This window comes from Callithrix jacchus, chromosome 13 (assembly GCF_049354715.1).
Source record: "Callithrix jacchus isolate 240 chromosome 13, calJac240_pri, whole genome shotgun sequence".
In the NCBI taxonomy this organism is placed as follows: domain Eukaryota; kingdom Metazoa; phylum Chordata; class Mammalia; order Primates; family Cebidae; genus Callithrix; species Callithrix jacchus.
In genome coordinates this window covers 16,971,661-16,987,733 of record NC_133514.1, presented here as the reverse complement: position 1 = coordinate 16,987,733, position 16,073 = coordinate 16,971,661, and the positions used below count along the sequence as shown (strand labels likewise).

The 16,073-nt window shown below is 36.4% G+C and overlaps 1 protein-coding gene and 1 long non-coding RNA gene across 3 annotated transcripts in view; one reads left to right on the top strand and one right to left on the bottom strand.

Moving 5' to 3' along the window:
* Nucleotides 1-9,439, top strand: part of ADAM7 (ADAM metallopeptidase domain 7) — a 47,776-nt gene extending 38,337 nt beyond the window's left edge. The window contains exons 15-20 of the mRNA XM_078347220.1: nt 209-311; nt 761-947; nt 6,954-7,034; nt 8,006-8,084; nt 8,597-8,702; nt 9,285-9,439. Of these exons, the coding sequence (XP_078203346.1) occupies nt 209-311; nt 761-947; nt 6,954-7,034; nt 8,006-8,084; nt 8,597-8,702; nt 9,285-9,408 (680 nt within the window). The 3' untranslated portion in view covers nt 9,409-9,439. The remainder of the gene's footprint in view (nt 1-208; nt 312-760; nt 948-6,953; nt 7,035-8,005; nt 8,085-8,596; nt 8,703-9,284) is intronic.
* Nucleotides 1-16,073, bottom strand: part of LOC103787459 (uncharacterized) — a 426,173-nt gene that overhangs the window by 370,849 nt on the left and 39,251 nt on the right. The gene's annotated exons all lie outside the window — the stretch shown is intronic.

Here is a 16,073-nt window from a genome sequence, read left to right as displayed (position 1 = left end):
AGCTCCATACATTTGTTACTGTTTTCTATCTCCAGCCTAAAATATTATCCTAAGGCAACAGGAAGATAGTTTTAAAATAATTTATTACATTCTACTTCACTATGACATGATTCCAAAAGTTTCATTACATTAGAAAATTAAGGTCTTTTATGATTCATGATATTCATGCTTTTATTGTTTTTTACTTTTATACCATTTTTTACCCCAGAGGCAATAGAAAGTCATGATATCTGCTATGAGATGAATACAAAAGGAAATAAATTTGGATACTGCAAAAACAAGGAAAATAGATTTCTTCCCTGTGAAGAGAAGTAAGTGCCCTGTGGAAAAAAGTAATTTGCCTTCTTACAGTGCTTTTCCAAAATCAGAATGGCTCCTGTTCCCACAGCTGTTAACCTCTTTTTACTGAAATCGGGAGAAGAGGGGAACAGGAAATAAGAAGGAAATCTTGGTGTCTTGATTAAAATGATGCTAATTCAAATTACTAGTAAGAAATATCTTCTGTAAACTTAAGCCAACATTACTTAGTGAGGTTCACAAGGAAATCCAAAAGAAATGCAATCATTTTATATTTTCTACTGACTCATCTCAGTTCCTTGGACCAAGACTTTGCCCAGTGGTTTTCTCTGCCCATCCCAGTCTCCTTGACTTGCTAAGAAACCTGGATATAGACAAAAAGTGGCCAGGTGGCTTCATTGCCAGCCTAGTCTCAAGAGTTGTGTTTCTAATTCCAAGTGTGAGTATTCTCCCTTTCCTTCAGAAATATCAGATGTGGAAAGATCTACTGCACTGGAGGGGACCATTCCTCTGTCCTTGGAGAAGACAAGACCTATCACCTTACGGATCCCCAGCAGAACGTTACTGTCAAATGCAAAACCATTTTTTTATACCGTGATTCTAGAGACGTTGGCCTAGTGGCTTCAGGAACAAAATGTGGAGAAGGAATGGTAAGACAAAAGCCCTTTGTTTTATTAAAACTTCTTAGTTCAATCCTTTAAAAACATTATTGGATACTGTAATTGGTTCCAAAGAGGCCTAGCTATGGAAAAGGAAAAAAATATTGAAAAGTATTTTTTTAATGAGGAGCAGAGGAGCAATAACACTGTAATAAACATTCATTTTGCCTAACTTTAGTCATGCCAAATGATACATAATTGTTATAAATGTGCTTAATTAGTAACTTACAATGGATATCTAATGAAATTATAGATGTAGATTATTCTAATTAATGTGACTATAAGTAGCCTCACATACTTCATTTATTTTATTCATTCAACTGTATCTACTGGCCAAGTACGGTGGTGCCACTGACTGTACATGAAAGGTGAGCATACATGAGAATTTCATACACGAAAGATTAAATAATTATACTTTAACAAAAGTGTTTTCTTGGTGTGACCAACGTACATTGATGTCTAAAGGAAAAAGTGGGTGACTTTGCTAACAGAAGACGAAATGGCATCTTAAATGAGTAACATTTCAGCTTTAACTTGACGAACATTTTAACACACAGGAAATGGAAGAAGACATTTTAGCAAAAAAGGCCCGCACAATATGCAAAGGTACGAAGTGTAGGGAATAATTCAGATAGCCGGCAATTTCAGAGTGGCTTGACCTTTGGGTAAAACGGCAAAAGATGAAACCGAAGACAGAATGGGGCCAAATTGGAAAGAGGTTTTTACAGCAAGATGACACTATTAGAATGCATACCCTAAACGTTAGCTGGCTCATAAAGAATATATGGGAAGCACATGATATTTTACGCCAAAAGTCAGCTATTTGAAATTGAGTAGTTTCTCTTTGTGGTATGTCTTCCTCTCTGTCTCTACACTGTCACCAAAAATATTACAGTGACATTTGTATGGTGTGATAGAGAAATAAACTGAAAACCAAAGTTCAGAATGTTAAAAAAATAAGAATTAGAACTAAATATTTCATAGAGACTTATATTTTGAATACTCCTTCCCATTAAAATGATTAAATGAATATCAATATGCTAAGAAATTTATATTTGTGAACGTTAAGGTATGTAAGCTAACCACAAGCTAAAATATTCAAAAATACTCAATAAAAGTGTGAAGCCTTAGGTTGAAGAAAGTACCAAAAGATTTGCTATTCATTTCAGATATGAAAAACAAGCCTGAGATATAAAGTGCTCCCTTCTTTAAGAGTGGCAAGGGCTGAAGAAAGGGGCTGATAGAAAGGCCGTTTTTAAGGAATCCATCTCCATCCCCTAAGTACATTGTGACCATGTACTCTGCATAGAGGGCTTAATCCTTCAAGAGAAGGCCTGGGGCAGAAGTACATCCATCACAGTGGTGCCAGCTCTTCGGCCATATTCTAACGAGGAAATTCACGCATAGTAAATGCTGTTTTATGTGAATATCACAATGACGTGAGTGAAAAAATCTTCCTTTTGGCACTGAAATGCTATTTTTAGACTATGAACTATGGGATCTTATTCAACTCTGTTGTGTGAGTAGGACTTCTATAAAAGCAAAGGACAAACAAAGGAGTAGGCTAATAAGACAGAAAACATTTTGGTAATAATTGTCCCACTCCAGCCAAACACCAGTAAAAAATTCTGTGGTCTGACTCGCACTACATTAGCAAGGATCAAGTGGGAAGCCTAGACTTCCATTTTCTTCCAGCTCTGACGGATGCCCAGCCCCCACGCAGGGTTTCAGCAAAGGCTTACGGGGAGTCAGGATACTCACCACAGATCAGTGGTGATTAATTCTTCCAATCTCATTGTGTCCTGACGGTATGTGAGGAGGCTGGGTTTCCACCCCAGCTGGCAGGAGTGAGACAGTGATTCTGTTCCCTTACAAGAACAGTTTTAGAGAAGGCCTGCTAAACAACAGACTGGAATAAGATCCCATACCTCACAGTCCTCAAAGTATCTAGAATACATATGAATGCCACTTCTATACAAAGAACCACAAAAATCCCCATTGAAATGACAAAAGACAATCTCTAGATTGAACAACAAGGTGACCCATATGTTGGAATTACCTGACAAGGAATTTAAAGCAGCCTTTATAAAAATGCTTCAACGAACAATTACACACATGCTTGAAAGAAATAAAAAAAATTAGGTCTCAGTAAAGTAATTGAAAGTTCCTCAAAGATGTGTGAAATCTAAAACCCAAATAAAAATTTTAGAACTGAAAAAAATACAGTGCTGGAATATAAAAATTCAGTGAATGAGTTCAACAGAAGAATGGATGAAATAGAAGAAAGAATCAATGAATTTAAAGAATAAAATAAAAATTATTCAATCTCAATCACCATTTCAAGTAAAAGTGAATTTAAGGTGAAACTGGAGCAAAGGTAACTCTTATTATGTTTTAGCAAAGAGACTGGTGGCATTTTGCCCTGGCCCTAGAGATTTGTGGAACTTTGAACTTGAGAGAGATGATTTAGGGTATCTGGCAGAAGAAATTTCTAAGCAGCAAAGCATTCAAGAGGTGACTTGGGTACTGCTAAAGGCATTCAGTTTTATAAATGAAGCAGAGCATAAAAGTTCAGAAAATTTGCAGCCTGACAATGTGATAGAAATGGAAAACCCATTTTCTGAGGAGAAACTGAAGCTGGCTTCAGAAATTTGCATAATAAATTTGCATAACAAATGTTAATCTAAAAAAATAATGGGGAAAGTGTCTCCAGAGGTCATGTCAGAGGTCTTCATGGCAGCCCTCCTATCACAGGCCCAGAGGCCTAGGAAAGAATGGTTTTGTGGGCCAAGCCCAGGGTCCCTGTGCTGTACGCAGTCTAGAAACTTGGTGCCTGCATCTTAGTCACTCCAGCTGTGACTAAAAGGGGCCAAGGTACAGCTTCGGCTGTTGCTTCAGAGGGTAGAAACCCCAGGCTTTGACAGCCTCCATGTGGTGTTGAGCCTTTGGGTACACAGAAGTCAAGAATTGAGGTTTGGGAACCTAGGCTTAGATTTCAGAAGATGCATGAAAATGCCTAGATGCCCAGGCAAAAGTTTTCTGCAGGGGCAGGGCCCTCATGGAGAACCTCTGCTAGGGCAGTGTTGATGGGAAATGTAGGGTCAGATCCCCCACACATAGTTCCTGCTGGGGCACTGCCTAGTGGAGCTGTGAGAAGAGGGTCACTATCCTCCAGACTGCAGAACAGTAGATCCACCCACAATTTGGACTGTGCACCTGGAAAAGCTGCAGACACTCAATGTCAGCCCATGGAAGCAGCCAGGAAGGAGGCTGTACCCTGCAAAGCCACATAAACAGAGCTGCCCAAGGCTATGTGAACCCACCCCTTGTATCTGTGTGACCTGGATGTGAGACATGGAATAAGAGGAGATAATTTTGGAGCCTTAAGATTTGACTGGCCCACTGGATTTCAGACTTGTAATGGGGCCTGTTAGGTCCTTTGTTTTGGTCGATTTCTCCCATTTGGAATGGCTGCATTTATCTAATGCCTGTAACCCCACTGTATCCAAGAAGTAACTTATTTGCTTTTGATTTTACAGGCTTATAGGTGAAAGGGACTTGACTTGTATTGGATGAGACATTGGAATATGGGCTTTTGAGTTAATGCTGAAATGAGTTAAGATTTTGGAGACTATTGGGAGGGCATGATTGGTTTGAAAATGTGAGGACTTGATGTTTGAGAGGGGCCGGGGCAGAATGATATGGTTTGGCTTGTCCTGACCCAAATCTCACCTTGAATTCCCACACATTGTGGGAGGGACCCACTGGGAGGTAATGGAATCATGGGGGCAGGTCTTTCTCATGCTGTTCTAGTGATAGTGAATAAGTCTCATGAGATCTGATGGTTATTATAAGGGGGAGTTTTCCTGCACAAGCTCCATTTGTTTGCTGCCATCCATGTAAGACATGACTTGCTCCTCCTTGCCTTCCACCATGATTGTAAGGCTTCCCAAGCCATGTAGAAATATAAGTCCAATTAAACCTCTTTCTTTTGTACATTGACCAGTCTCACACATGTCTTTACCAGCAGCATAAAAATGAACTACGATGTTCAAAGATTTCCTCCTTTATCAAGAAAAAGTTAAGTTTTTGGATGAAATTTTAAAAGATATCAAATCTATATGAAAAAGTATAATTGGAGATCAAAGAGCATTGCCTTCAAAGTACAAAATATCATGATTGCTAGTTGATATGTAATGTGGAGAGTAAACCACTGAATGGATTTTACAAAAAAAGATCAGTAAGTTAGAAGCTAAACTTCTTAACACAGAATAAGACAAAGGAATTTCGAAAATCAAAGAAAATAAATAAAAGCAGGAAATAAGAGTTCTAAAAAATTTATTACAGATTTAATATGCATTCTAAATTTAAGAAAAAAAAAGCAGAAGAGAGGAGAAAATATAATTAATGAAATAATCATAATGTGTCCCTGATCTGAAGAATGTATGAAAAATTCACTTAGTGCCAGGAAAAATTTGTAGAAAGAAATGAGTGTTTTTACTTACTCTCATGCCTTGAATGTCAAGAATAAAGAATACACATGATAGCACAAAGGAGAAAAAGTCATTAATTTTCTACAGGAAGAAATATCAGATTACCATAATACCTCTCTGCAAGAAGCATCCAGAAGATAATGGAGCAATATCTGCAGAGAGATTTGAAAACGTAATTGTTAGGACCCCAAAACTATATATACAGCCAAATTATTATTCAGACAGGAAAGCAATAGAATGATACTCTTACCCCCATCATGACTAATAAAAAATATAGAAATCTATATACTGCACTTATTTTCTGAAAAGAAAAATAGTCAAGGACATATTCTGGCCAACTGAGAAATAAATTAAAATTAAGAAGGTAAAATGAGGAGATAGGATATTAAGGAAATGATTGCAAGCAACAAAATCTATAAAACTTTTGAGTAAATTCTAATTATTTATTGTAATATATTTATTACAAGAATGTAAAGAATCTCATGAATAACAAATAATTTTCACAATCTAGAATCTCATTTACTCAATCAAAAACTTGAACTGAGAGAAAGAGGAAAGAAGTAAAAACATGATAAATTACTTGTCTTACAGAAGGAGGAGTTAATGCTGATTTTTTTCTTGAAAATGACAGAATCCTTTAGATTCAAATATATTAACATAAACCAAATCAATATTTAGAAATTAGCATATATGCCTTTCAAATCAGATAAAACAATAGCCAAATAAAAGTGTAAATATAGTAAAAGGTACGCTACAGTGTCTAATATTGGAAATCAAGTAATTAAAATGAAAGAAGTAAGACTATATAGACCACTTATTACAATAAATATGAATGGATTAAGTTCTCCCTATACAAAATGTAAATATAATCTTTGAATTGGTGGCAATAAATGAATGTTTAATTATAAATACAATTAAAAATAATGGTTAAAAATTAAGTAAATGAGTAAAGATGAGTAAAAATTAAGTAAATGAGTAAAGACCAAAAATAACAAAACCAATAAGATTTTGTTGATCAAATTTACCAAGACAAAGGAAATTTTTAAACAAAAATATTAAATGCAAAAAGATTAATTGATATGAATAAAATACCCAACCAGCAACTGTGGTATAATAAACATACACTGTTAAACCAAATCAAAAGAAAAACTTCACTGAAACAAAAGAAACTGTTTTGATTGCAGTTTTAGAGTCTTTGACAGATTAACATTAAAAGAATTACTAAGAACATAAACACTTTAATAACTAATGAGTTTTAAATATTTGTTTGCATGTACAGTATACTCCTCAAACATTTATAGAGGATTTCTCTATCCACAGAAGATACCACATGTGGAATTTTACAATAGGAAAAATTACATAACTTGTAATTAACTCATGTAAATTAAATTTTTTCATATGTAAATGACATGCAAAAGTGTACACTTCACATGAATTATGTGAAATTACAATTTCATATGAATTGTAAGTCATTTTAACTCATGCTTGGTTACTTCATTTCTAGGTGTGCAGCACTGGTGAATGTCTAAACATGGAAAAGGTCTACAACTCAATCAATTGCCCTTCTCAGTGCCATGAAATTGCTGTAAGATTTGACTTCTTTTAAAATTAACGTCTTATTAGCCATATATTTACTTTATTCCTCAGTCTGTATGTGCATGTATATGTATGTGCATATGTATGTTTGCTGCTTTTTAAATCAAACATATATTTGGGATTTTTTCATATGTTATTAACAAAATTGATCCAAGGAGCCAAACCACATATTATTACACACAGATACAGTCAGCATTACCAGTAAAGCTTTCATTATTGGACTGGCTCTCTAGAAATTCAGTGATTTATGTATATATAAAGTTTAAATCTAGTGTTTAAAGTTGCATCTATTGCAACATACCTTATAGTTAAATTACACCAATGTCATGTTAAGCTTTTGAGAAAATCAACAAACATTATATATTTTTTCACTTAATTAACACCATTTAATACCAGCAATTACTAACAGTGTGTGCATAACATCTCTCATAAGCTGGGTTAATCAGTAATACTTATATAGTAATACACACACACACACACACACACACACACACACACAGTTTTAAAATCTTCATAATCACCTTAAGAGGTTATGGGAAAAGCTGGGATTTAAATTCAGAAAAACCACATTTTTCCCACATCAAAATTACCTCATAATTACTAAGCTTAGTTGGAGCCTGATCTTCAGCTATGATATATCCAGCTCTAACAAAGGCTGTTCATTTAATGATGAGGACACTTTTTGGAAAGATAAATCATGCTGTCCCGTTCATCTGTCATTGAATTTGTCAATATCATTATCTTATTCAAAGGACTTTTTCAAAGATGATTGCTTCTTGTATTTTGTTTACTTATTTTTATGCATCATTAATTTTGTTAGGCAGTTTAATTAACTAATAAAAAATGTGTGTGTGTGTGCTTGTGTGCATGTATGTCTGATGTAGAGGTAGCACCAAACTAGGTGAGTTGCAGAACACAATTTATATCAGTCATTTGAGAAAATATTGACTGCTTTTCCAGATGGATGACCATGGGCTCCACTGCCACTGTGAGGAAGGACAGGCACCTGAAGCCTTGGAAGAACTCTTCAATGTTACCAGTGAGCATCCTAAAATAAAATCTTTCATGTATCAAAAGTCTACCCAGCAAGAAAAGTTGTTTTTCTTATTTTTCAAGTCCGGACTTCTTTTATTTTAATATGGATTTGTATGGTCTTTATTATTTTGCATAGACACCCAAATTGATTTTATTGCAATCCTCTTTTAGAGCCAATGTAGTCTCTTCTAGCTAAATCAGATTTTCTTAGGTCTTCCACAAACCCTCAACACACAAGGGCTATTCTATAGTTAATAATGGACAACCAAAACTCTTCCTGATGATCTTAGTTCCCTAAAATATAATGGAATATTGGGTGGAATGTCAGTTGCAAATACAAATGATAATTTATATAATGTTTGGGTGTTTTACTCTACATAAAGTAATTGAGAGCACAGGAGAATCAAAGTCCTATAGAAAGGAATAAGCAGCATTGTAACAGCTCTGTTAAATGTTAATATTTCACTGTTCTATAGCTGATGCCCTGGCTGAAGCCCGTGTTTTTTAACGTTGCAGATGTTGTCTTCTTGGCTGTTGTGCTTGCCCTGGTTATTATCGGTATTGGAGTTGTCATACTATTAATTCGTTACCAAAACTCTATTAAGTTGAATCAAGTTCAGAGGTACATTTGCATTTTCTGTGTATTGAAGGGAGTTGTTACTGAGAATATATAAGCTTTGTAGCCATAGAGGATATTCAATGGGGGTGAGCAAGGGCTTTTACTGAAGACCTGGTAAGAATAGTAGTAACTCAAGCTTTTATGTACTTGCTCATATCCAGATGCTGAACCCAGTGCTAATTCCCAAACTTTGTGCACTTTGAAATCACCTACGGCTCTTTCAAAAAATACTGATGTGGTTTCAGGAATTGTGATTTAATTGTTATTGGATACAACTTGAGCATCATTATTTAAAAAATCTTGTAGATGATTTAATTTTAGCCATAAGTTTATCCCATAGCTTGTTTATCCCATAGTTTCTGATATTTCCAACATCAAAAATCAGAAAGGTGACATCAATGAAGACTTTATAAGTATTAAGTGGATAATTACAAAATATAAATAGCATTATTTCAGTATATTTAACAGCGTAATAAAATGGAAATTTTTGAAATGTAAAAATTACTAAAGCTTTCTCATGAAGAAATAGATAACCTGAAAGGCCCTATATCTAATAAATTAAGTGTTCAGTTTCCTTCTTGACAGCCCACCTACAGAAACCCTGGGAGTGGAGAATAAAGGATACTTTGGTGACGAGCAGCGGAGGAAGACTGAGTCAATCCCGCCAGAAATTCATTTTCTACATGTAAGAAAATTCTATTTCCAATAGTGTGTGTTTAAAGTGGAATCCGTCTTAAGCTAAGTGAGCTCAAAAGGGCAGAGGAGCAATTTAACATGGTTCTACACACAAGAAGCTTTGAATCTACATGTAGGGAAATGAAAGAGGGCAGGACTCAAATATGGAACAATAACCAAGATACTATTTCAGAGCAGAATATATTGGTTGAATAAAATATTAACTTGTGCACTGTTGGAAAATTTTGCAAGTATAAACCACATTATGGGCCATAAAGCAAGTCTTAATAAACTTAAAACAATTGGGCCAAGAGCTGTGGCTCATGTCTGCAATCCCAGCACTTTGGGAGGCTGAGATGGGTGGATCACCTGAGATCAGGAGTTTGAGACCAGCCTGGCAAATAGGATGAAACCCTATGTCTACTAAAAAAAAAAAAAAAAAAAAAAAGGATTAGAGCCATACAAAATATATTCTCAGAATTATATTACAATAGAAATTACTAATGGAAAGATACTACTGATTAGAAAAATTCTCAGTTGAAAATTAGATAATGATTTCTAAGGAACTCAAATTTCAAAAGGGAAATTAGAAAGTATTTTATCCTAAATAAATACTAAATACAACACACCAAAACATGTGGATGCAGTAAAATCAGTAGAGGAAAATTTATACCTGTTTATGTTAGAAAAGAAGAAAGGTAGAAGATCAATGACCTCACCTTTTACTTTAAGAAACAAGAGAAAATAAAGAAAATTAAGCCTTATATGTAGAAGGCAAGAAAAAGTAAATGTCAGATTGGTCACCAATAAAATAGAAAACAGAAAAATAACAGAAAAAATGTATTTTGAGAAGATTAATAAATGTTATAAGCCTCCAGCCAGTGTAACTAGTTAGTATGCATTTTTAACACCAAGAATCAGAAAGGCAGTATCACTGAGGATTCTGTAAGTATTAAGTTGACAATTAGAAAATACGATGAAAAACTTTAACAGATTTGACAGTGCAATGAAACGGAAATTTTTGGAAGATAAAAATTACTAAAGCTTACTCATGAAGAAATAATCTGAATAGCTCTGTATCTAATAAGTTAAATTTGTAGATAAACTTTCTACACATGAAAATGATATTAGACCGATATGGCTCTACTGGTGAATTCTATTTAAAAATTCATGAAGACCTAACAGCAATTCCACATAAACTTTTTCAGATAATTGGAAAGAAGGAGGACATTTCCAGTTTATTTCATGAGGCCAATATTTCTCTGATACCTACCTATACAAAGTCATTACAAGAAGAAAACACTACTAACCAATACACTAACAAATACAGGTGCATGAATTATTATTAGATTTTAGCCAATTGAATCTCATGATAAAAGACAATGTATCATGATCATTATAAAGGATAATGCAGTAACTTCAGTTACTGCAGTAATGCAAAGAAACTTCATTCAAAAAAGCAATGAAGCTAATTTAGTGTATTATCAATGAAAATGTAAATCATTTGATCATATCGATAGATGCAGGAAAAATATTTGAAAAAATCTAAAATCTATTCCTGAGAAAACTCAGAAAACTAGGAATATAAGCAATATATGAAGATCTAAGAAAGATGTTGAAAATCCTGCAGATGATCACAGCTTGTTCAATGACTGTAGCAACAGCTATGATTTCCAATACATTCGGCTCACTTAAAAAACTGAGTGGACAGGCACGGCGGCTCGTAGCTATCATTCCAGCACTTTGGGAGGCCAAGGCAAGAGGATCACTTGAGGCCAGGTGTTTGAGACCAGGCTGGGTAACATGGTAAGGCTTTGTCTATATATACGCAGCCAAGCATAATGGTGCACACCTGTAGTCCCTAGCTACATGGGAGACTGAGGCACCAAAAATCTTTGGAGCCCAAGCATCGGGCTGCCATGAACTATGATCACGCCACAGCATTCCACCCTGGGCTACAGAGTGACACCCTGTCTCAAACAACAAAAACAACAAAAACACAAGACAAAACCTGTAAGCAAAGATTAAGAAACTACAAAGGCATTAGCTTTTAAAAAAATTAGCTGATGAAGAAAGCATCATTCTTGCTAAGATTATCTCTTTGAAATGATGAAACTGCCCATTAGGATTTAAGTCATAAAGAAGGAATCGATAGCCCCAAATTTTAAGGCTAACAATTAAGTGACTGTTGCCACATGCAAGTGCCAATGCAAATATAATGCTGGCAGTATTTTAAAATCAGGGTATTTTTGGTTGGGGGTGGGTGGGTCTTGTTACATAATTCCAGAGGTTCTGAATGCTTTCACCAGGCCCTCAGCATCCCACAAGCCTTGTGTTTTTTACTGCACAGCATTGCAGAGCATGCCCCACTCTATCCTCCAGAACACATACATGACATTTTAGTGGAAATGCCTCTGCTGAATGTCACTGGGGCATAGCCATAGTGGATCTTTCTCTGGTTAAGTATGATGGTTACTTATCATTTTATCCATTTATATTCTTTTTTATGGCAGATGTGACTCCAAGAAAATAAAAACGAGTCTTAATTGTCCATTAGAATGTACAAAATAAATGTGTGATTTTTTTTTTAAGTTTACACTGAAAGTTTCAGGAATGAAACCACATGATGCTAATCTAATTCTCATTCATTTGTCCTGAGGTTTAAATGAGAAGCTATATGTAAATGTACGTAGCACAGTGATTGATATGTATTTAGCACTCGATCTGTGTGGGTTTGTTTTCTGAGATGGAGTCTGGCTCTGTTACTAGGCTGGAGTACAGTGGTGCAATATTGGCTCACAGCAACCTCTGCCTCCCAGGTTCAAGTGAATTTCCTGTCTCACACTCCCAAGTAACCAGGATTACAGTCACACGCCACCATGTCCGGTTAATTTTTGTATTTTTAATAGAGACAGGGTTTCACCAGGTTGGCCAGGATGGTCTTGATCTCTTGACCTCGTGATCTGCACACCTTGGCCTCCCAAAGTACTGGGACTACTGGCATGAGCCACCACACCCAGCCAACATGTGTTTTATTAAAAAAACTACTATGCCTCATGTGCCATTCTAGTTACTTTCCTAATTACGTTTTCCTTAAATTAACATGTTAAAAGAGGTGGACTTCCAGAGGGAGGAGTCAGGAAAGGTAGCCTGAGCACTGGTCAGTGATGAATAATCATAGAACTTAGGACATATTTGCTATGATTCCAGATTCTCAGCTTCCTCTAAGGGCTTTTGGTTTTTTGGTTAAATGAGGGGCCCTTGAACAGAAGACGAACAAATATCTCTTGAATATATGAGTAAGTTCAGTCTGCTGCTGATGGAATATACACCATGATATTAACACAGATAGCAGAGTTTGGATCCTCAAGCATCACATTTAGAGTTTTTGTATTTTTTGGCATGAAATATTGCAAACAATGATTTAACTGATGCTTATTTGACATAGTTACCCATCAAAGACTGGTTCTCAGCAAAACTGGGGTTTGTGGAAGGTCTGTCTTTGGTGTCTTTCACCTGTTACATTAATGATGCTTGTTTTTTGTTTGTTTGTTTATTTTTTTCTCTCCTTGCTCTGGCATCCAGTGCCTCTCCCAGGTCCTGCTTCCGCTGGACCGTGCTTTCTAGTTGTATTAATGTCTACTGGTAATTTAAAAGAACACACTTTATTTTTTTTATTTTGTATTTTTGTTTTTTGAGTTGGAGTTTCACTCTTGTTGCCCGGACTGGAATGCAATGGCACAATCTCAGCTCACCACAACCTCCGCCTCCTGGGTTCAAGCAATTCTCCTGCCTCAGCCTCCCGAGTAGCTAACAGGCATATGCCACCACGCCCAGCTAATTTTTTTTTTTCTTTTAGTACAGACGGGGTTTCTCTATGCTGGTCAGGCTGGTTTTGAACTCCCGACCTCAGGTGATCTGCCTGCCTTGGCCTCCCAAAGTGCTGAGATCATAGCCACGAACTGCCACTGCACCCAGCCAGGACGCACTTTAAAGAGGGAAACTTAATTTAGGAATTTTTGTATTTTAATAGGAAGTTGTGGAGTTTCTCAAAGACATTCAAAGCCCAAAGGAATGTGACTGGCTGTGGAATTTCAGGCATACAGTCACTCAGTGATAGTAGGATTTGGTGGCTAACAGACCTGCCTCATCATATTCATATCACAACAAATAAATAACCACTCTTTTTATATGGAAATTTGCCTTATAGACAGATCCTTAGATAGACTCATGTGTCATAGGCTAACAATCTAGGCAAGAATATTATATCTGGGTCTTTTAGTATTTCTATATTTACTAGGAATTGTAGGTTAACAGTATCTTTTCACAAGCAGAGAACTCCAGAGCTCTTGGAAAGCCTGCCCCCCAGTTTTTCAAGTCCTCACTACATCACACTGGTATGTCTCCCCTCCCACTCCTCTTGGTGATGGCCTGTGTCCTTTCCACTAATAATTTTTATGCAACTTAACCATTTGTTGGTTCCTTGAAAAGGCTCAAAAATATCACATTGATAGTTCTCTGACTGGAGGTAGAAATGGGACACTCTCGTAGAGACTTACTTCTTAACAGTGTGGAGATGAGGGTGAAGAGGGTGAGGTGAGCCAGACAAGTCCTGGGGCAGACCTAGTCTTTGTTTAAAATGTTGGCATTTTGTTCAACATGATACGTGTATTTTCTTGCAAATTAATTTTGATATTTTAAACGAACATATTTGCACATAATTTATCTTAATTGCTGAATTAGTTTTCACCCTTAAATTCTGCTCCTGAGACCAATGCCTCACTCTCCTCACTCCAGTCCGGGCCCCTGTTCTGAAAGGCAAAAACCAGAGTCCCTGATTAGCCAGAGGGCTCTCCCCTGGAGCCCTCATTTAGCTGAGGGAGTATAATCCCTGAAACTTTATTTATAAGGGAGAAACAAAATGGCCATATTAGCACACACATGCATTAGAGACTGAGTCAACACACACACACACAGAGGGAATGCGGGGGAGAGAAAGAGAGAGAGAGAGAGAGAGAGAGAGAGAGAGAGAGAGAGAGAGAGAGAGAGAGAGAATGATTACAGGATTTCTAGGAATTGCCCAAATAGCTGGAATCTCTCTCTCTACATCCTCAAGGTTACTCTGTAGAGCACTTGTTACTCAGAACTGGGTGCTGAATACACGTACATTTTCAATTCCGTATTTTTAAAGGCAACCATTCTCATTAAGCTTTCTCTATGGACAACTAAACTAAATGTGATTCGTTGTTTAAAACACTGTGAGTCGTTGATTAGTTCTAGCCTGAGGTTGCATAGAATCTTCAGATCACACAAAAGGATCACAGGAAGTGCCAAACAGCTGGGAGAGTTGTATAAATGAACTGGTTCCTTGAACCAGTGCAGTCCCTGTTTAAAATCAGTTTTACTGGGATTCCAATAGAGATGTTATTAGAAGGAAAGTGCTAATAATTAAAAGGCATTTGAAAATCTCTTACTTAGTATATTCTAGGGAAGATTCACAAGTTTTACAAGGAATGATGGTTTCTGATAAAACTTCACTTAACCAGAACTATCTATCCTCCTCTCCCCCAATCCTATAGGAATTTACAAACTGTGTTAAGCAGAGGTGGTCTGCGTATGTGTGTATGTGCTCATGTGTATGTGTGCATATACATGTCTGTGTGTGGATGCACATGACTGTAACATCTGGTGCAGCTCCTGTTACAACATAATTTATTTATTATAGCAACCTGCAAGTAAAGATTCAAGAGGAACTGCAGATCCCAATCAAAATGCCAAGTGGTAGGTTACCCTGACAGATAGTACCTCCCTTTTTTATTTTTCAAATGCTGGCATAGTTTTGTGTTCTTTAACTACTCACTGACTTACTGGGGATAACTTCTGTACTTATCAACAGAATAAAAGGGTTAGAATTATTTTAGCTGATATGCTTGCATCTCTAATATATAATTCTGCTAAGGTTGTTTTAATCCAAAACTTTCAAGCCCGACCAAAGGAGCAATCTATAATTCAACAGTGCCAGAGTCTCAATACAGGTCAGGAATAAGGAAAGCAGCACTATTCTTTCAGAATTTTGTTGGTCAGAGGGTACAAACCCACAGGTTTTCTTCAAGTATGTTAAAGGACTTAGTAATGTTGGGCAACACAGCAAAGGAACAGTTTCCTTGGTGATGACTTTTCTAAATCTTCCCCTTACCAAATCAATAAGTGGGAGGGTTGATTACACATTTGGCTTAGTATGTCTGTGTTAGAACATTTATCCAAAAATTGTGATTTATGTCAAAGGGAGAGAAAATGAGCACGGCTTGAGCATATTTCTAGTTTGTTTTCATTTCTTCCTTCTTTCATTTCTGCTGAGTTTTTACAGTGTACTAGGCACTGGATTAGTATGAAGGTTCCTTCCACAAAGCGTTCTTATGAGGAATTTTGCTTAATACAGACATACCATCTCCCTCCACTGAAAAGCACGGTATCTTCTAATGATCCTGCCACTCCGCAATGACAAACCTCTCCCACAGAGAGTAGAGAGTGGAGACACTCCTTAGGGCAAGCAAACTGGCATCCCATAATGGAAAACACAGTTATTTTCTTTCATAATAGGCCTATTTATTTTATAACTGCTTAATTAGCAATGGCTAGGGAGATCTCTAAAAGCACAAATAAATGTGGGACTGCAGAACCCAGAAAGGTTATTCTAAT